Below are 19,878 nucleotides of genomic sequence, written 5' to 3'. Positions count from 1 at the left end.
GCCGAAATAATTTTCTGTGGCATTGTTTGCTACAGCAATATCCGAGAGCAGATCCCCCATGGCCATAGACGAATTCTTTCATTGAAGTTCTGCCTATGCCTCAACAGCTTCCTTGTTGTCTTTGTCCTCTTTCGGGACCTGGATTCCATACTCTGTTTCTAACTCGGTGCGCAGCTTGATCTGCCTTTCAAACCAGATGACAATGAATCCTAGAGCAGCAAATCCCAGAGACACTTGCCAGACCAGCTTCAGAGTATCAGAATACACACTTATCACCTCGTCGCGAACTTGCGGCTCAAGGGACCGGATGAAATTTGCAGATACATGAGAGTATGCCTCTCCACCTCCCAGCTGTGCAGCAACAGAAGAGTCTGATATGCGGCTTGACAGTCGCCCAAATTGTGTGTTGAATATGGCAGCCGGGATTGAAATTCCCCAGATGGCACCATAACTACGAACAAATGCCCAGGTAGCCGTGGCTAGCCCAACATCCTTTTCTTCGAGGCCAACCTGAACTGCAGGCAGTATCGTTGTGAGCAGCATACCCAGACCTATGGCGGTGATAATTTGATAGACGATCCACTTTCCATCGCTTGAGTCTGCGTCAAGGAGTGTGAAGAGCCCCAGCCCCACAAGGGACAGACCCATTCCAAAGATGTGAATTGGTTTATAGAAGCCCCATTTGCTGAGGACGACACCTCCGACTATAGCAGTCGGAACAGCAAGGATTACGGTAGGTAAAAATTGCACACCAGCACGGGCCGAGGTAGAGAGCTTCACCGACTGGAAGTACACAGGCATAAAATAGACCACCCAGAAGGTGAGCATGTTGTGGATGAAAGACAAAATCAGAGCGGCGAAGGAGGTGCGGTTGCCGAAAATATGCGGTGGCATCATGGGCTCTGGGCACCAAGGGCTGGCCTCGTAAATGTGGAATATGACCATGCCAACAAATCCTAGCACCAGACACATAATGATGCGCCAGCTAGACCAGGAATAGGCGGTACCGGCCCAGGTGAGGGCTAGTAGGATAGAGACGATGGACGTCATTAGTAGTGCATTGCCGAGATAATCGATCTTCTTGATATTTTCCTCCCAGGGCTCTTGTTTGTAGTTGACGTGTAAGAAAAAGAACAGAAGAACGAGTGCCGTTCCTCCAATTGGGAGATTTAGATAAAACTGTTGATTGTTGATGCATGGGTTAGCTAGGTGAGCTTGACTTGGTGTGAAGTATATTAAGCACTCACGACCCATCGCCAGGAGCTGTGTTGTACTAGAGCACCACCGACGAACGGACCAAGGGATGTTCCAATAGAGAACACCGCGAAGATCATGGCCATGAAGTTTCCTCGTTCGCGCAATGGGACCAAATCGCTGACGATCAGCTCGATCAGGACGTTGATACCTCCCCCACCAATGCCCTGAATCGCTCGCCCAGCAACCATCATGGCAGAGTTGATAGCACCACCGCTTATACCGCTGCCAAGTACGAAAAATGCCACCGCGCCGATCATCAACCATCGTCGACCGAAGATATTTGCAGTCTGTCCGAAAAGCGGTTGAAAGCACGCACTTGAAACCCGAAGAGTCAGATCAGCTTCCTCGAAGTCTTTGGATTCATCTTTCAACTCACCTGGTGAGAAAATACGAGTTGACAAACCAAACATAATCCTTTCCCGCATGCAATTCATCGGAGATAGATGGCAACGCGGTGGACGTGACCGTCGATTCAACCGCAGCTAACAAGATTGACACACAAAGCGAGAGGTAGATCGCCCAAAAGCGCCATCCCCTCCCCTGTTTGTCCTCAATGGGCAGTGTCGATGCTGTCAAAGTGTTTGGCATGCTGGGAAGTCACGCCAATGTTGTATGTTGTGAACGAAGAAAATAATATCCTAGTAACAGTCGGATCACGTTGAAAAGTAGGCCACCGAGAGTTGGTTTGGAGTTAGAGACGACGCGTTTGTCAACAAGCCGACGCTGAAGGTTGGGGGAGGTTTCTCGTTGTACAACATATCCATGGATATAGATGTTCCCCTTTCCGGTCGAGGGAATCCGGGCCTGTGATTGGTCCAAAGTCGCCGAGTGGTCCCAATTAGGACTAATGCCAGGTTCTTCCGACTACGGACTTTCCTAACTAGGAATATCTTAGTTATCTACAGGATACACATGTGTGATACCTCCACGAAGGTCTCCTTTACCTGGGCATGCTGCTAAATATATAGATGTAAAGTGTATGCTAAAGAATATCATTGAAAGTTGTCTGACCTGCTTAGTTCCGTCGCTGTAGATTTCTTAGTTATCGAGGTACACCCCGCCCGAAAGGGAGATCAGCACGTGGGTCGCGGGTAGACGGGAGAAACACGTCGCCAAATGGAAAGCTTCCAGACTCCAACTCGTGTTTCCTCACACCGTCAGACACAGCCATCAACTCGAGCCATTTTTCAGCGCAAGCTACATAGACCCCAGTTTGTGTTGGCTTCTCGCATTTCTCAGCCCATCCACTCCTGAATATTTCCAAAAGCACGGAGTGGGATGTCCGAATAGCGCTCGCGGCAAGCCTGCGACCGGTGCCACAACCTTAAATTGTGGTGTGAGCTAGATGACACAAGCAGATGCAGTCGTTGCGTGAGGGCAAGTGCAAGCTGTGTGTTTAGCTTTCGAGTCATGGTCGCCGATCTGGTTCCCATGTAACCAAATGGACAAGCGAGGTGCTCCAGGGGCTGGTATCGCACTTGGGGAATGTCGACTCGTAAACCTGTTAAGTCCCCTAACATCTTGGAGCATCTTGACTGGGCTAACTAAGATTGGGATCCACCTGAAAGAGGACACCCGGGCGATGATCATCACGTACAGCCTCACTTTAGAAATTTGGAGAATACGCAGAATCCCGATACCAAAATCCCGGGCCATCATATCGAGGCTATATATGGGCGTTGGGCCGGACGTCTTGCCAGAGCTTTACAACCTCCATGAATTTGTCAGATGCATCGCTAGAATCAAGCATCTTCTCTCGATTTTCTCGCCACGGCAGCAACCACCTCGGCCCGATGACTGGCCCCCATACTCTTTCCTCAAACCCTTCTGTATGCCCGACACTTTCCGCCCGGGAAACAAGACCCATCCCGACGTCGTACAGCCCCATCATTAACTATGCAAATTGACCATGACCCATGGATATGTCGGGATGGAACCAGGGTTTCCATTTGTGGAACCGTGGATTTCTACCCGAGCCGCTTCTTTTTTCTACAACATCCTTCAAGCCTCCTGATATAATCAATATGTATATAATTCACAGATATTAAATTATGATATAGATAATATGCTATCATCAAGATGCATTCTACATACAGTTATATCCCGCGGTAGATGATGTACATTTTTCTCGTCAAGTCCATCTAGAAAGATGGAGTCACAGGAGGACCATCAAGCTTGAAGTAACCAGGCTGGAGCTTTTGGTAAACCTCCCTGGGGTCGTACTTCTTGGCAATATTCTTCAGCTGAGCCTTGTTAGTAGCACCATATCCAGCGACAGCATCCTGGAACATGCTGGCGTAGTTCATGTAAACATATTCATTGAAGACTCCGACGCTCTTAGCCTCAGCAATGACCTTCTCCATGAATTTGTTGACAAACGCGTAGATAGTCTCGTCATCAGCCTCGTTCGTCCACCAGCAAGAAATGTGCAAAAGGTGAACAGGGCCAGATGAGCCGGCGAGTCCAAGAGCGTTACCGCCGTGGTTCTTCATATTGTTCAACATGGCCTCGGTGATTCCCTGGTAGATGAGCACGGGCTGGGCGCCGGCGACATCGGCCACCTCAGAGATCATCGAGTAGAAGAGATCCACCACCCAGTTGGCAAATTTCTCGTCGAGAGCCGCACTGATAGGCCAGTACACCTCGCGAAGACCGAATGGGTTCTCGCTCTCAAGGTACTCGACGTACTCGACAAGGGTCTTGGCACTAGATGTGTCGGAAATGGCGGGAATGCTTCTGTATTGCTTGTAGATTTCGGGGTTGGGGTCGTTGTGCACGTAGGTCAACTCAGCAGAGGCAAGGTTCATATCTTGGGTCCGGAGGAAGGCGACGTATTGCTGGGCTTTGCCGTCAATGGTGGCATTGTTGATCACGTTGATCCAAGCATTGATAACCTCGGGAAACTCGGTCTGGAGGAAAGTTCTGGCACCACCGTAAAGCTTTGGCGAGGGGATGGTGTACATATTGTACTTGGTGACAAGGCCAAAGTTGTTTCCACCGCCGCGCAGAGCCCAATATAGGTCAGCGTGGGAAGTTTCACTCGCGGTTACAATCAGACCACTAGCGGTCACGACCTAAACAGGATTTGTTAGTAATTCATTCGGCAAAAGGTATGACAGATGTATATTCTTACCTCAAAGCTGTGGACATTATCGCAAGCCCATCCGTACAGGTTGGAGTGATAGGAGATTCCACCACCCAAAACAAAGCCACCAACACCAATGCTGGCGGCACGACCTCCAATAACGGCCAATCCATAAGGCTCGAGGGCAGTGTAGGTAGTGAGCCAGTTATTTCCAGGCTCAATTGAGGCGACTGTCTTGTCTGCGTTCAGGGTAACGGCATTCATATCCTTGAACCAGATGCTGATTCCGCCAGGCGCGCTGGAAGCCCCGGTAAAGGCCGCATGGCCGCCACTGCGAGCAGCAAACTCACAGCCTGTCAACCGGGAAAGTAAAACTGCAGTGCTGACCTCCGTATTCTTGGTAGGACGGAAAATACAACGAGGCTGGACCTCTTCTTGCTGCACTGACCAGAACGAGCTAGTGAAGTTGCTGTACCCAGTAGTATCTTGAGCAGCAACCTTGGAGCCAAAAAGGAATCCCAAACTTGCGCACTAAGAGAGATTTAGAATAAATTATTGCTCGATGGCTTGCGAGCTTACTTACAGCAGCTGCACAGGCCTTATCGGTTGACCGTGTCTCAATGGCGGTGAATGACTCCAATGCAGGAATTTGCGACACATCCACACCGAGATCCTCCAATGCGCCAGTGACGCTGAAATCATCCGCTTCGATGACCGGGCTGGTCACAGTTGTCTGGGCTAGGGTCAATCCGCAAATCGCGGATAGCCCGCCAATAAAGGTCGAAATATGCATGATCCAAAAGCTATGCAAGTAACCCAAACAGAAACGAACGTGATATATAGACAAATTCAATGGCTTGGAAAGAAAAAAGGAGAAGAAACTAAGGTGGGGGGAGCTTATTGTTTTTTAACTTCCCCTGCGCTCTGATCCGATGAGGTTCCGGAGATGCATTAGGTGTCATTAAGTAACTAATCAACGGGGCCGTATAATTGGCGTATAGTATGACTAGGCTATTCGCTTTCGTTAACGCGTATATATAATAATCTCGCTTCCAGATCTAAGCGAAGCGGCGCAGCCCGAAGGGTTAAGCTACATAGCTTGAAGCTCATAACAATGGACTTGTGGGTTTGCTTCTAGATTCACCGGCAGCGATTGTTTCGCTCGTCCATCTTATTCTTACGTAAAGTTGTATTTATCTGTTACAAACTCTTTCTTTTCTTTCTTTTCCTCAAGTCGCAAGTGACTCTCAAAAGATAGGGGATATGAATTTTCTAAGCGAGCGGCCAACGCAGAACACCATCGCCCGGATTCCGGAGGGCTCCGGGGCTTATGCAGGGCTTAGTTTCAGAAGTCCAAACTCAATTCGAATTTTCACCCCAGCCTTCTGGCATTAACCGAGATCTGTCCTGTCTTTTGTTCCTTTCAAGATCAACTGGATAATCTTTCTCTGGATACGGCTATACTGACTCACGCCATGGGCCTGTCTAGTTAGATCTGTTTCTTTCCTCTCTCTCCCAGGCCCCTCCATGTGCGCCTCGGCCCGTCATCGGCTCCCCCAATGGCCACGGGAGGCACAACCGCCGTGGCTGAGGGCGCGGGCCCTCCCCCCACCGGCACTATATATTTCTTCTATCATTGGCCCAGGGCTGGCGGGGCATGCATCTTCAACAATGGCCTTCGAAAGAGATTCGTATATTGCCCCTCGTGCATGTTTTACAATCCCTGTTCATTCTAAGCCATGCACCCCTCGAAGTTTGCACAAGGTGGCTGTAGGTGGCCCATCTGTGAATCTCAAACTCAAGATATCGGCCGCCATGCGTTCGTTAAAGTTCTGGTGAAATGGCTCGATGTATATGGGTGACAGGGGCCCGCGCGGTCCCTGTCGTACTTTTCTAAAATTCAGTCTCGCAATAAAGGATGGGAGAGGCCATTACGGGCACTTTTGGGCCCGAAACTATTAAAGGTGCCGGCATTGCCTTGATTGTACTGACCTCGCTGGTTGTAGGCACTCGTTTTGCTGGTGCCATTCGGAGTTACAAAGACCTCAAGGGTGAAGATTACCTTCTGATTATCGCTTACATATTCTTCTTGGAATTGAGCATTCTCTATATCTACATCTCTCCTGTCATCTTTCGACTAGCAGCAGTCGGTGCCGGAACGATTCCACCCTATGCCACCATCTCGGAAGATGGACTCCGATTACAGACTGTCTTTTTTGTCACGACATCTTCATTATGGCTCTGCTTGTGGATGATCAAGTTCTCGCTCTTGGCGATGTATAAAAGGTTGTTGGTTGGAAAGAAGTACATTATCGCCTGGTGGGTTATTATGGGATTTTGTGTCCTGGTATGGATTTTTCGTCTGAATGCTGGTGTTCAAATTACTGACGACACTGTTTTCAGTTTATCATTGGCTGCATTCTCTCATCGTGGTTTTCATGTTCGAGCTTCCATGCCTGGTTTACTGCAGGCCAATGCAACACTCCACGCGACCATCGGGCAGCCGTTATCAGCTTGTACTACGCATACGGGGTGGATATAGCCACTGACATAGCAAGTACGTGCTATGCTCCTTATTCCTTAAACTGAGCTAACTCGACGCTAAGTCATGATCCTCCCAATCCGCCTGATCTGGAATCTGCAGATGAAAAGCCGCCAAAAGCTGAGCATTGGCGGGCTATTCTGTTTTGGCTGGGTGTGTATCATCATTTCCACCATCCGCGTCGTTCAGTTAGGTGATACTGAAAATGGAGTCCCCGCTCCATCATGGCTAGCGCTATGGGGAACCATCGAGGCATCAATCGGTATGCTTATATTTCCCGCTTTTCCACTTGCATATTCAATCGTTTTACTAACTGCCATTCTCCTAGCCGTTATGATCGGTTGTTGCCCCGGCCTTTATCGCGTCCTGAAAGCTGCTATCTCGCCCTCCAAGACATCCTACCCGTATGACTCGTACAACCTCCGGGGCCGTAGAGGCACTGGTATACCATCGCACCACTCGGGTACTTTCAGAGGAACGGATATTCCTTTGAATAGCTTCAGGGGAAAGGAGGAGTCGTACCAGTCGGCGAGTGCATACCGTTCTACCAGTCCGTCAAGCAGTCAGGAGAAACTGGCATATCCGAGCGACGAGCGGAATATAATGGTTAATTATGGAGTTGCCGTTACGGTAGAGGATCGGCCGAGTGATTATGGCCAGACGGCACGTTTTGTATAACAAAAGAGATGTAAATAAACCCATTGTGGGAATGTACAGATCAATTTGTGAAGCTGAGACGATGCTTCCATATCCAACACTGTCACTCAGCAGATAGTAATGGCATATATATTTCGCCACCTACCCAAGCCCTAATTCATAACTTCTACTACAACCCAACTCCTTGCATGCTATGATAACCAAGAGTCCAAAAGCAAAAGATGGTCTGCACTCATTCACGTGAAGATATTATTCTGGTTGAGGTTCATACCCCGTACTCGGTCGCGTAGCGAGGGTGGGTGGCACAAAATACGGAATAAGGCATTATTGACGCGTTTCAACATCTGCTTCGTGCGTCCTCTCATAGCCGAATCATATCCCGGGGAAGTGTCGTCCAGGAAAGCATCAGATCTTCCAAAGTATCCCACGCAACACGCTTCTTGGGACTTTCCTTACCTGAGGTCGCCACCAGTTTCGAACTGCTGGCATCAAGTGCTTTCTGTTCCAGGGATCGACTACCGCCGTGCCTATCACTCTCGCAGCGATGTATGCGGCGACGCCGACGGTGCCTGTCGGGGTACGTATCGCAACTATCGTCAGACTCGTGGGGTAAGGCTATTGGAGCAAGGTCGTGGCCTCCGTTGTTGGCGTATGTGGATGGTCGGGCTCTGACGCGAATATTGTCAAATCCCACAGAAGTTGATGGGGGCCCTTGAGGCCGGTTAGGTCTTTCTTTACGCAGCATGTGGGGATGCTCGTCCATCACAGTCATGCTGAGAGGCCGATCAAGCGAATACTTCGCTGTAGGATAGCGCGGGTTGAGAGGGTAGTCTCTATCAAACTGCTCGCGCGGGGCCACACATTGATTGGAAGTTGAAGGTAAAGGACCCGGAGACCGAGCTCGACCCAAGCTGGCCACAGGGTGCAGATCGGACATTGAGAAGCCAACAGAAGTTTCATGAAGGTCTGCTGCGGATGCTGAGTTTCTTCTAATTCTTGGGCTGGACTGGTTGATGAACATTTCCCCCATAGGTTCTTTAAGCTCAAGTTTAGTGTATTCACGGTAACCGGGGTGATTCCTTGACATTTTATGAGCGGCCTCAAGATCCAAACTACTGGTGGAGGCTCGACGAATAGCAGGCAAGGGGCTGCGCCCAAAAGAATGGCAATTTCCCAATGTGATCAAGGTGGATCGTTTCGTTGACGCCTCAGCCGTTTGAGAGGGGATGTTGGAGTTCGGCTTTGGGGTAAAAGAACTGTCCCTTCCTCGGTGGCTAATTCTGAAATAGGGGCAATCAAAAGCCTGTGCCGCTGCCTTTCCATGGGATTGTTGAAATATGGCAAGTTCGGCCTTGTGAACATTCACCACTCCATCTCTAATCCTCAAATGGCGATCTTGTTGAAAGTTTATTTGACAAGCATCGATTTGATTTAGTAGACTTTTGACAAGGTCATAATACTTGTCAATTTCGTTTCCGGTTGAAGGTCGCTGCCACACTCTCATGCTAGGTTTCGCACCCAGTGTTGAAGACGACAATCTACCCACTCCATCGCAATCTGAACGAATATCGGCCACATTGATGAGTCTCTTTAACCTAGCTTCAGTTTCGGCTTTCTCCCGGAGAAGCGTTTCAATCAACTGGCGTTGGCATTCGAGCGAAGAATGATCGGATGTCCTACCCAATGGAGTTTAACAACGTGGATCTCGAGAGATACTTTAGATGAGACATACCGGTTAATTTCTCTTGCATACATAATCACATTCAGCATCAGCAACATGGTCGATTTTAACTTGTCCAAGTGTGAGTTCAACACGTCAAGATCGGGACCAAGTATCACAATTGTAAGCCTCCGTGTGCCACGTTCCCATTTGCTTTTACCAGAACTCGGATCTTTCTTCTGAATTGCTTCGTCTATTTGACTGAAGATTTTCTCGCATTCCTCCAAGACTTCCTGGGCCGTCAGAAAGGCCTGCTGGGAGCAAAGCTTTGTCTGGCTGTCCTGTTCCAAGATCTTGCCTAATTGATATAGGATACTGCAAGTGAGTGAGACATCACTTGCAAGACGCTGTGCGGAATTATCCGCATCTTTGATCTGGCGGTAAAAGGAACAAAGCTTGACCGAGAGTTTGATTCCAATCTCTGCGAGTTGGAAGGTGCTGGCAACGACCCCGACGATTTCAAGCCCAGACATTGCGTTTCACGGCCTATACAATTGATATAAATTGGAACTCATGGTTGGAGGATGACGAAGAGGGGGGCTGATGTACAAAAGGGCGAAGATGTCGAGCACGAGCCCCGGGGCAGTGCACGGCTGTTGGCACCTCAACAGGTAGGCTTGGCAATCTTACAGGCTTCATCAGCAAATCAAAGTTCATCCTCTAGAAACTGTTTCCTGGATATCGTGCACCAGTACACTTGCAATAGCTAACACAATTGACCCCTGGACAATTCGTGTGTCTGTGAGATTCATTCACACTGACCGCTCACTGAGTTGATTAATATAAACCACCAACCATCAGGCTATAGAAGAGAGCATAATTCCATCTTAGTAGTATCTGGTACCGCTACGATTGTCGCGATGGAATAATAGCTATCTGAAATGGTGCCGCGCCTAACGGAGACCAGCCTGTCCGTCTGAAATCAGTTCGTTCATCACATCCACTTATCTACGAGCGAAAATGCAAATAGTACAAATACATGCGAAGTGCGATCACTAGATCGTAACAATATCATCCAAATATAGCCCAGGCTTTTCGAGGAGGCGATCGCACAGTGCTTCTTTCGTCGGAGGTGTTATGTTTTGTCTTCGTGACAAGACTCGAACTTTCTACATTTTCGAACCGGCGAAAGTTGTTCTTGATGTTGATGATAAGACGCTTACTGCAGTCAGCAGCTTTGACCATTTGCGCGGCAGTCAGTGATTTGTTCGATATCATATTCTGAATATTTCCGAGCTTTGAAAGAGGTAGTCTTGGCGCCATTACGGAGGTATCTGGATGTTGATGGAGGAGAGCTTTGGCAGGAAGCGGTGGGAGACTGCTGAGGGATGTGAGGAAGGACTCCATCTGCTCACTTCTCTGCTCATCACCTTAGTTATTAGATGTTATTGGCTTATTTGTCTCCACTTGCTTTGATATCCGTGCATCCCCTAATACCTTGCCGCCCCCAAGTCCACCAGCGAGTTTTTTTTTCAACCCGCTCCTACAAGATTATTCTCAACCGATTTGACGTCACTACGCACTCCGTGGGACAAGGACAGCCCGCCTGATTTCCCAGTTTCGAAAGACTTCCAAATATGTGCATGGCATTTCATTGTTTTGGAAACCATGGCTGACCCTATTTCCATAACGTCGCTGATCATCGACATTAGCAGCATCATCCCCCGCCTCATAGCATATGCAAAAGGCGTACGTGATGCAAGCTCCGATATTCGAAGATTAAGTGAGGAGCTTTTCGCTCTCAAAGGAATTCTAGAACATCTTCACTCGGAAGTTGAGCCTCCACGACCTACAAAATTAGGACCACTGTCTCTTATCACCCCAGAACCTCTGATGAGCATCCTTCAAAAAACAAATGAGTCTCTTCAAGTTCTCCTTTCAGACATTAAAGAGCCAGCGAACAAATTCAAGAGAGTGAAGCAAAAACTGGAATGGCCGTTCACCCAGGAACAACTCAACACGCACCTCACCCGCCTAGAAAGGGTAAAATCTTGGTTGATCCTTGTTATCACAAGTGATAGCAATAGCCTCCAGCGAGATTTGCACAGTGAAATCACAAGCCTCGCAAAATCTCTGGAACAAGATCTGAAAGTACGAAATGATGAAATGATCCGTACAGCCCACGAAGAGCTTTCCCGATGGTTGGCTCCTGTCAGCCCAAGTAGTATCCATCTGCAAGCCTCGAATTTGCGAGCAAATCACACAGGAAAGTGGTTCATTGATGGTATTTTGAATGACTGGCTATGGAATGATGGCACTCATCGGAGCATTTTCGTCCTCTTAGGCAAATGTACGCCCTGACCCATTATACACTGAGATAGTCTAACACCTTTTCATAGCTGGAATCGGAAAGACAACACTTTTGCAAGTCCTCCATGTTCTTGAGTGGTTATTGAGCTAACATTCTATAGTGCTCATACTGTCGATGAGCTGGTACGGATGTCTTCAAATGACCATAGATTGGTCTTTGCCTACTTCTACTGTAAATTTGACGACACTGCCTTTCAAGAGCCGGTGAACATTCTAGGATCGCTCCTAGTCCAGCTCTCTGAATCGATTCCCTCGGTATTAGAGTCTATCTGGCCGCTCTTCAAAGCGACAACAAAGTCAAGTGCATACAGACGTCCAATCGACATTGGTGCCATTGAAGATGCCATCATCAAGATTAGCTCTGGTGGTAAACGAGTCATTCTTCTTATTGATGCAATTAATGAGAGTGTTTATAAAGAGATCATAATACGTTCTCTTCTGAAAATCTCGAATTTGGCCCCAAACCTTCGAATTCTCATAACTGGAACGGCCAATCTGATCCCCGGACAGCATGCCAATGTAATTCATATGAATGCTGAAATTGTCAGAGACGATATCGACGTATTCATACGCTTCAGACTGCAGCAAGACGAGACGCTCAGGAATCTGAGCACGCGTCTCCAAGATCAGATTTGGACGACTATTCTGGAAGGAGCTGATGGATCGTCAGTATCACACTAAAATACTATCTTCGTATCTGACCCATTTTTGCAGATTTCGCTGGACCCAGCTTTCTTTGGAAACCCTCGGCTCACTTCGGACCGCCAAGTCAATTCGAGAAGCATTGCAAACATTGCCAAAAACTCTACGAGAGACATATATACACATCTTAGAGCGAATCCCACCAAGTGACTGGGAACTCAGCCGCAACGCCCTCTTTTGGCTCAGTTTCTCAAAACGTTCGCTCACCCTACCCGAGTTGAGCGAAGCAGTCATACTAGAGAAGACGTGCACATATTTGGATGACGACTTAAGGCTGGTTTCGCCGCAAATCCTTCTCGATATTTGTCAGGGACTCATCACCCAGGATGAGTTTAGAAATGTGAAGTTATCTCACGCATCTATCAAGGATTTCCTAACGTCCGAGTGGATCCGCTCCTCTAGCGTGCGATATTTCAGTTTGAATCACGAAACCGCCGATCAAATCATAATGCGACTCAGCCTTACCTATTTGTGTCTCGATAATTTTCTGTCTGGATATACAAGCTCCATCGATTCAATCGCATCACGCGAGCACGAGCACCCATTTCTAGAATATGCGGCCCAGTTCTGGGCTACCCATGGCGGATCATGCAGTTTCGATGATCGCGACTATCAACTCGTCAACAAATTCTTTAATTCTCAATATCTTCCTCGTCGAGGTAATTTTGGCGTATGGGTGCAGGCACTTATCCCTGAAGTACCTACTGTAGCCATCGAGACAACGAACCCGTTGTACTATGCAGCTTCATTCGGCTTGGTTCCGATCGTCAAAGCTATTCTTGCATCTGTCCTTTCCGCAGAAGTTGATGCTCCAGGTGGACGCTATGGATCCACACCTCTGTTCGCAGCATGCTGGCGGGGAAACTATGAGACGGCAGAGCTTCTTCTCCAAGCGGGAGCAGATCCATATATTGTGGACACTAACTCGGGATTGACAATCTTCTCGCTCCCTAAATCAGCCGAATTTTCCCGTCTGTTGGCGACCCTACACAAGGGTTTGGAGAACACGGCGATTGGTCCTGGTGTTAAGGGGAAAGCAAATATTGGCGAGTGTGCAAATCCCGGGCCCTATTCAGGCCAAATACCGCAGCATACAGCCAGGGGTAATGATACTGAAGGGACTGAAGACAATGATAGCGATATCCGCAGCCTTGTTGAAAACCCAGGGCTTGCGATGGACTTCCTTGCTGTCTCACCATTGATCGACCCTACCGTGGAAGGATTCAAAAAGCACATTCTGCATTTGTACCCACGGCTGGAGCCTGCTTTGGTCCATCGCTTTGCGAGTGAGCAGCTTCGCCGGTATAATGTTCTTGTTAATTTCCAGCGAAACCATATAGACGCTGTCACCAACCGCTCGTGCCGCTCAGGCGAGTATTGTTTTGCTCTGGGAGGCGGGGAATCCTCATTGCAGCTTCCTAAGGACCCCTCAGGCTTGCTCCAGGGAATGGACGTTAGTCGAAATTCTGATCGGCTCTCTGATATGGGCGAAACAGCAGCGCCTGTGGCTGAATTCCCCCCTGCAGTTCCCATTCCTCCTGTCTCGCTGTTTCCCTCTCAGTTCGAGTGCCCCATCTGCTTTCAGGTCAAGAAGTTTTTGAAACCATCCCACTGGTCGAAACATGTTCAAGCAGATTTGCAACCATTCACATGTACATTTTCCGACTGCTCTGAGGATAAATCATTCAAACGGAAAGCGGACTGGGTGCGCCACGAGACCGAAAGGCACCGGCAGTCAGAGTGGTGGGTCTGCTCGTACTCCGACTGCAGCAAAAAGTGCTTTCGCAAAGACAATTTTGTCCAGCATCTAGTTCGTGAGCACAAGATGCTCGAGCCGAAGGTGAAGAAATCCAATGATCTCACTTCAGAGAGGCATTCTGAAGTCCAACGAGACTTAGATATCGATCGACTGTGGGAGATAGTCGAGCAGTGTCGTCAAGAGATCAAACAAACGTCACAGGAGTCGTGTCGATTTTGTGGAAATACCTTCGATAATTGGAAGAAGCTAGTGGTCCACATGAGCAAACACCTGGAGAACTTAGCCATGTCTGTTCTAGGTTTGGTCCAGCAAAACGGTGCATCGGATGGATTCCCTCTCTACCAGGCAGGTATCGCTGGCAGACCCAGTTGCGATTGAATGTTTCTTCACTTGAAAGCGGTAGACACATCTAGCGCGGCTTTCCTAGGCCTATAGTTTCTATAATTATTTCACTTGCTATAATCTTCCTGGGGTCATTTGAGTACCGTTACAGTCTCCAAGTGTCCACAGGAGGCGGAACGGCGATTCGCTTATCCCGACCGCTCTAATTCCTAGCACGTCGTTCTAGCCAATTTTATCTCAAGTCTGTGTTACTTACCCCATTGGCCGTGCAAGTCATACATCATCATGTAAATAAAGTAATCCACGTATTTTGCCACATCCTTTACAGGATACTGCTTCAAGTATCAGTAAGAAGTCGGGAGCGCAATGGAAATGGATTTTCCGCTGGGCAGCTAGCTTCAGAGCAACTGCAGGAAAGCAAGGGAGTTGTTTCCTTCAGGACTTCCGGGAGTGATGTTCGGAATATCAGGTGCACCAGATCACTCCCAATCAGAATCGAAACCATCGAGATTTTGAGAGCTCACGAAGCTCACCAGGTTATTGACAAATGTCCCGCGATTCTCTGGCTTAGTGGCATCTCTGAAGCGCTGGAACGTGCCCGACTCTGTGGAACGCCCATCCGCCAAAGGAGAGAATCTTTTTAAAGCCGCTCATATTCTTCTATCTGTTGAATTGGTACTCGAAATATCTCTTTACCAAATAAGTACTACTTATGGATACCCGAAGAATTCGGGACGTAGCTCCTTTATGCAACACTCATTGGTACAATACCGCACCATGATCCGCAGTCGCAGCTTGGGGGCGACTTGCCTAGCTTGCTTCACCCACGGATGCCTCTCATCGGGTAAATACTGAGACATGCTGATATTCTTCTCCTCTGACAGGTGAGGTAGCCAAGCAGAACCCGGGTTCGTCCCAAGAATGCCGAGCTCTCTGTCTCGTGCCGACTGCCACATGTAAGCCAGGATATACCATTCAGCTTTTTTTTCCATTTTTCCGTGGCCTTTTGGAATCGCGAGCTTGTGAATGCATCGAATAGCTTTTGCACGGCTGGTTCCTTTTCCAATGTGTGTTCCCTGAATAATGCTTCAAACTCCCTCAACCGAGCCCTGTCGTCAACATCAATCATCTGAACAGGCGCATCACCCAATAATCCAAACAGGCCAGATCTCAGAGCTGCTTCCCTGGTGATATGTAGAGAAACCCCCGCCATGGCTATGTCTAGCATGCTTCTTTGGCCTTTCGCCCAAGGTAGAACATCGACCATCTCGCGCATATCATCACCTTCTATGCAGTGATAAGGAAGCACCGGCATGACAGATACGCCGATATGAAAAGGCGACAGGTCACCGGGCGGATCAGAACCATCACCGCCATCTAACACCGCCTTCAAGTTAAAAGGGTGAATAAGTTCCGCCATGACAGAAGGACGCATCCCAAGATCCTTCGCATGCAATAGGAACTCGTCAGCCCTACCCGGAGCATCGTGATCAACTCCCCAGATAGTGTAGTATAGTCGTATCCAGTTAAGATGCAGTACATCTCGATGCGGCTGTACCCATATTGACTCCAGAGTATTGATCTCAACAGATTTCAATATTTGTCCCTGTTCTAGTGCGACCAGCCAAGACTCGCTATTAACGAATGTGATGGTCGGCTGCTGGGCGTTTTGTTTCATCGTCTTGCGGGTGTCGCAGGCTTGGTTGGATTCGCAGCCGTTGAAAAGGCATTCAGGGATGTCTTCTTCTGCAATACGATACGGTAGACAGTGCATCCAGATAATGCGACGCAGTTCCAGAGGCAGCCGCATGAAGTAGTGGAATGAGTTGTCCCTCATCTTGCCCATCGTCACTGTCATATGAGGTGTGTTTATCAAAAAGTAGATAGAGTAAACAAAAGGTGGACATATGATGGCGGAGAAAGATTGTGGGAAAATAACGAAGACCTCGTAGTTCAAAGATCTCGTAATTTCCAGCGTATCATAGCGTACCACAATGTTCCTATTCTGGTAATATTACCATTTATGGCCCGTGCACAGGAGACAAGATCGCAATTTGGTTGCATGTGATACGAACTCCGTACTAGTGCTATGTATTTGATAGATGACCATGAGTGGCAGTCACGAACTCGTGGTTGATTGGACGGGAAACAATTTCTGTGGAGCGGACAGAGAATCTTTGATTTAAGGTCTTTATTGATTACTTCATATTACGATATATGACAAGTTGCATGCAATATTATTGAGGTACATAAAGTGACGCGTCTCTGTTTTCCAACTTCTTGTTAAAGAAACACCGCAACTGTTCACTTCTCTTAGGGAACAAAAGCAGCCGAAAGCATAACTTTGCTCGGTAAGGAGCGCCAGCTAGGATTTTCCTAATCTGCCCGAGGGAGAAATTGTCGGGGAATTGTACTGTCTCCTGGTGTGTAGATTATTGGGCCTTAGGTACAACTCAAACCTGATCGACAGTCCTCTGATTCAAAGATGCGGTTCTTTTTGCCCGTGCTCGGCGGTGCTCCCATAACGAGATGTGTGGCCATAGTTGTGTGTTCCATTTCCAAGATGGCTTGATAGAAAAGGGGCCGTAGCGGGTTTGAACATGGGCATCATGCTTACGCCGAGATTTGGTGGAATGACCTGCGGCAATCTCGAAGATTGTGTACACAAGGGAAATAATATCGAATGTTGTCGTTCCATCTTTATTTTCGACTTGTAACTGGAAGAGATATGAAACGGCAATAGTGGCGACCGAAGATGACCAAGAATTGGGGAGCCTCGAGGTATTTCCAAACTCTTCATATATTCGTTTCGTGAAGGTAGAATCCGATTAATCGGAGGGTCTTCTCGGAATATTTTGTTTCACCAGCGAAAGCGTGGTTCCAATCATTCGGGTCCGTTAGATTCTCGTTATCGATCTGTTTCCGACGGCATCGAAAAAGACTTGAGAAAGTGGTCTTACAACCCCCTAAAGTAGACATTAGAGATGATGACAATGACAGGACAGTCAAGCCACCATGAATACCTCCAAATGCTGACAGATCCAACTATGTAAAAGATCCAGCACATTTCCTTCTCGGAAGGGCAATGTCCCATAGATGCACTGCTGAGCCTCAATAGGAAGCCATGTATCGTGAAGATTCCTCAAGATTTCATGAAAGGTACCCGGGCTCAACCCTGTTGAGTGGCCTCAAAAGACGATTCGTGAGGCCCTTCTGCGAAACAGGCATGGATTCGTCCTCGATCGGAGTAGTTCCTACCTCTGTTCAATGTCAAGTCAGCTGCTCTGTTGTGTGAGTATTCACATAAATCTTGGTATATAGTCAATAATACCTCCTACTCCATCTAGACTTTCGTTGGAAGATGAAGGGAAACCTCGGTTCCCGAAACGGAAGGTGCCACGGAGGCTTAAAACTCAATGTCGAAAATGAAAAATACCGTATGCACGTGATCTGCAAACACAAACAGGATCTACAGAGTCCGACAGAGTGGTATTATCACTGACCTTCAGTGTATCTGGCTACCGCGGCAAAATTATTCTCACTCTCACTTGGCATCTAGCATTATTTGCTATTGGATTGAACTGTAATGTTGGCCTAGAAGCCTCCGAAAAGTTAATACCCAATCATCACTAGGCAATGATGCATGGGTGCACGCAAGGAGCACTGGTAAGAAAACGAGGTTGGTCACTCCACAGCTACCCCATATTACTCGACCTCGGAATAAATTGAGGCTAAGATGGAGCCAAGCCACTCTAGGAAATAGATCGACGCTATAATGGTAACCCCGGTGGGGCCCTCCACGTCAATCTAATCTTAATTTATGGGGGATATGGATGAGAACAAGAGAACAGGTTACATGTCCAGATCAGATCGGATGATTGGCCAAGTACAAATCCCTATGACATGTATGACTGGTGGATAATTGTGTTTCAGAGAGGAAGAAAGGTCCGACAAAATATTATCTAGTCTTGCCTACGACTCAAGGCAGAGCCTCAGATCAACAGCAATGATTACTGCTTTTCATATCTTCCATCTGCGGATAATTGAATTAGAAAAATGAGCTTTCATTACCTCGGCAACCGCGTAGATACTCAGCGTAGGAACATGCATCATGCCTAGGCCCAGGCCCAGGCTCAGCACGCTCGAACCTATGTTCCACCGACATCATCGATCGACCAAACTTCACTCTTTTCAGGTCCATTCATCAATAACCCCGCATCACGCCATAACTTCTAGAATATGTCCAAGTGCTGTCCAATGACTATAAGAATATCGGCAAGGGCTTGGGAATGGTCTACAACTCATTCAGTTCTAATCTCTTAGGGCAGAAATACCAAGATCCCTTCGCAACCACACACGCAATATTTCAATCTCCTGAACCATTTAACAAAGCCCCTCTTACGGCACCAATCTCAATCATCCACAATGTTGGCCCCAACTCCAATCCAGGCCAAGGCCTCAAGCTCAGCCAGCGAACTATACCTCAGTCAAGCCCGCGCCAGCAGCAGCACCGAAGATTGCATGGCTCTATACGAGAAATGGGCAGCCTCGTATGACGATGAAGTTGGAGACAGTGCTCAGGACTACGTTGCTCCCGTGCTTGTCGCTCAAGCCGCCGTCAAACACGGGCTCTCAAACGGCGCCACAAACAGCGTGATATTGGACGCCGGTTGCGGGACCGGGCTGGTCGGAGTGGCTCTTTCAATGGCCCAGGCCAAGGCAATTGATGGCATTGATCTGTCTCCCGCCATGCTTTCTGTCGCAAGAAAGACTGGCATCTATCGAGATCTCACAGTCGCGGACATGAACCGCCCGATTGACAAGGCGGATGGAACATACGATCTCGTGTCGTGTGTGGGAACTTTCACTCTTGGTCATGTTGGGCCAGATCCTGCTCTGAGAGAGCTCGTCCGGGTCGCGAAGAATAAGGGTGTCGTTGTCTCGACGATTTTGCAAGAGATCTGGGTGTCTGGAGGGTTCCAAGCCGAGGTTGAGAAGTTGGTGGCGGAGGGCCTGGTGAAGATAGTTACTGAGGAACTTATAGACTATGTAAAGGGACACGGCGACAAGGCAGTGTTGCTCATTCTAGAGAAGATCGATCGCGACTGAACGAGACCCATGCCAACCATGACGCAAAGCCCGAGCGACTCACAGCCCTTGCAGCCCGAATTGATGGCTCTTCAACACCTCCAACGCGACATAAAGATGGGATTTCAACACCCCAACCCCAATGCAACAATGCGATAGGCCCCGGACGCACTCGACTCTCACGCGGCTCGTTATTTTTTAACCATACAATTAACAAATCCTAACAGACTAAATGAGAAATGAGACAATTTTGTGATATTTGGGTGAATATTTCCACTATGCATTCGTTATTGAACCAGTAGGTATGTGGTTCATTTGAGCTTTTCTTGATGTACAAAATATGACATGCGTTGTACATGATCAACGAGAGGCGCGGGGTAAATATTGGCAAGGCCGAGACGGAGCAGAGATATCCG

The 19,878-nt window shown here is 48.1% G+C and overlaps 8 protein-coding genes across 8 annotated transcripts; 3 read left to right on the top strand and 5 right to left on the bottom strand.

Moving 5' to 3' along the window:
- Positions 1-93: 93 nt before the first annotated feature.
- Positions 94-1,845, bottom strand: LCP9604111_4728 (MDR family MFS transporter; the record flags this gene model as incomplete). The annotated part of the gene is made up of 3 exons (XM_039072459.1): positions 94-1,179; positions 1,248-1,572; positions 1,634-1,845. The coding sequence occupies 3 exons, from the start codon at positions 1,843-1,845 to the stop codon at positions 94-96; spliced, it is 1,623 nt and encodes a 540-aa protein (XP_038929218.1).
- A 1,553-nt stretch (positions 1,846-3,398) lies between these two features.
- Positions 3,399-5,135, bottom strand: LCP9604111_4727 (FAD-binding oxidoreductase; the record flags this gene model as incomplete). Its single annotated transcript, XM_039072458.1, has 3 exons — positions 3,399-4,331; positions 4,391-4,873; positions 4,926-5,135. 3 exons carry the CDS (start codon positions 5,133-5,135, stop codon positions 3,399-3,401), a joined length of 1,626 nt encoding a protein of 541 aa, XP_038929217.1.
- A 1,125-nt stretch (positions 5,136-6,260) lies between these two features.
- LCP9604111_4726 (uncharacterized protein) lies at positions 6,261-7,562 on the top strand (the record flags this gene model as incomplete). The annotated part of the gene is made up of 4 exons (XM_039072457.1): positions 6,261-6,689; positions 6,746-6,899; positions 6,949-7,146; positions 7,213-7,562. 4 exons carry the CDS (start codon positions 6,261-6,263, stop codon positions 7,560-7,562), a joined length of 1,131 nt encoding a protein of 376 aa, XP_038929216.1.
- A 340-nt stretch (positions 7,563-7,902) lies between these two features.
- Positions 7,903-9,734, bottom strand: LCP9604111_4725 (uncharacterized protein; the record flags this gene model as incomplete). Its single annotated transcript, XM_039072456.1, has 2 exons — positions 7,903-9,217; positions 9,274-9,734. The coding sequence occupies 2 exons, from the start codon at positions 9,732-9,734 to the stop codon at positions 7,903-7,905; spliced, it is 1,776 nt and encodes a 591-aa protein (XP_038929215.1).
- A 1,135-nt stretch (positions 9,735-10,869) lies between these two features.
- On the top strand, positions 10,870-14,410 carry LCP9604111_4724 (ankyrin repeat domain-containing protein; the record flags this gene model as incomplete). The annotated part of the gene is made up of 3 exons (XM_039072455.1): positions 10,870-11,474; positions 11,673-12,236; positions 12,286-14,410. The coding sequence occupies 3 exons, from the start codon at positions 10,870-10,872 to the stop codon at positions 14,408-14,410; spliced, it is 3,294 nt and encodes a 1,097-aa protein (XP_038929214.1).
- Positions 14,411-15,194: 784 nt separating this feature from the next.
- Positions 15,195-16,220, bottom strand: LCP9604111_4723 (2EXR domain-containing protein; the record flags this gene model as incomplete). Its single annotated transcript, XM_039072454.1, has 1 exon — positions 15,195-16,220. The coding sequence occupies one exon, from the start codon at positions 16,218-16,220 to the stop codon at positions 15,195-15,197; it is 1,026 nt and encodes a 341-aa protein (XP_038929213.1).
- A 1,110-nt stretch (positions 16,221-17,330) lies between these two features.
- Positions 17,331-17,936, bottom strand: LCP9604111_4722 (uncharacterized protein; the record flags this gene model as incomplete). Its single annotated transcript, XM_039072453.1, has 5 exons — positions 17,331-17,340; positions 17,398-17,484; positions 17,538-17,634; positions 17,706-17,779; positions 17,923-17,936. 5 exons carry the CDS (start codon positions 17,934-17,936, stop codon positions 17,331-17,333), a joined length of 282 nt encoding a protein of 93 aa, XP_038929212.1.
- Positions 17,937-18,799: 863 nt separating this feature from the next.
- On the top strand, positions 18,800-19,483 carry LCP9604111_4721 (class I SAM-dependent DNA methyltransferase; the record flags this gene model as incomplete). Its single annotated transcript, XM_039072452.1, has 1 exon — positions 18,800-19,483. One exon carries the CDS (start codon positions 18,800-18,802, stop codon positions 19,481-19,483), a length of 684 nt encoding a protein of 227 aa, XP_038929211.1.
- Between the last annotated feature and the right edge of the window lie 395 nt (positions 19,484-19,878).

This window comes from Penicillium roqueforti (assembly GCF_015533775.1).
Source record: "Penicillium roqueforti strain LCP96 04111 chromosome Unknown scaffold_10, whole genome shotgun sequence".
Lineage (NCBI taxonomy): Eukaryota > Fungi > Ascomycota > Eurotiomycetes > Eurotiales > Aspergillaceae > Penicillium > Penicillium roqueforti.
This window is presented reverse-complemented; position numbering and strand designations above follow the sequence as displayed.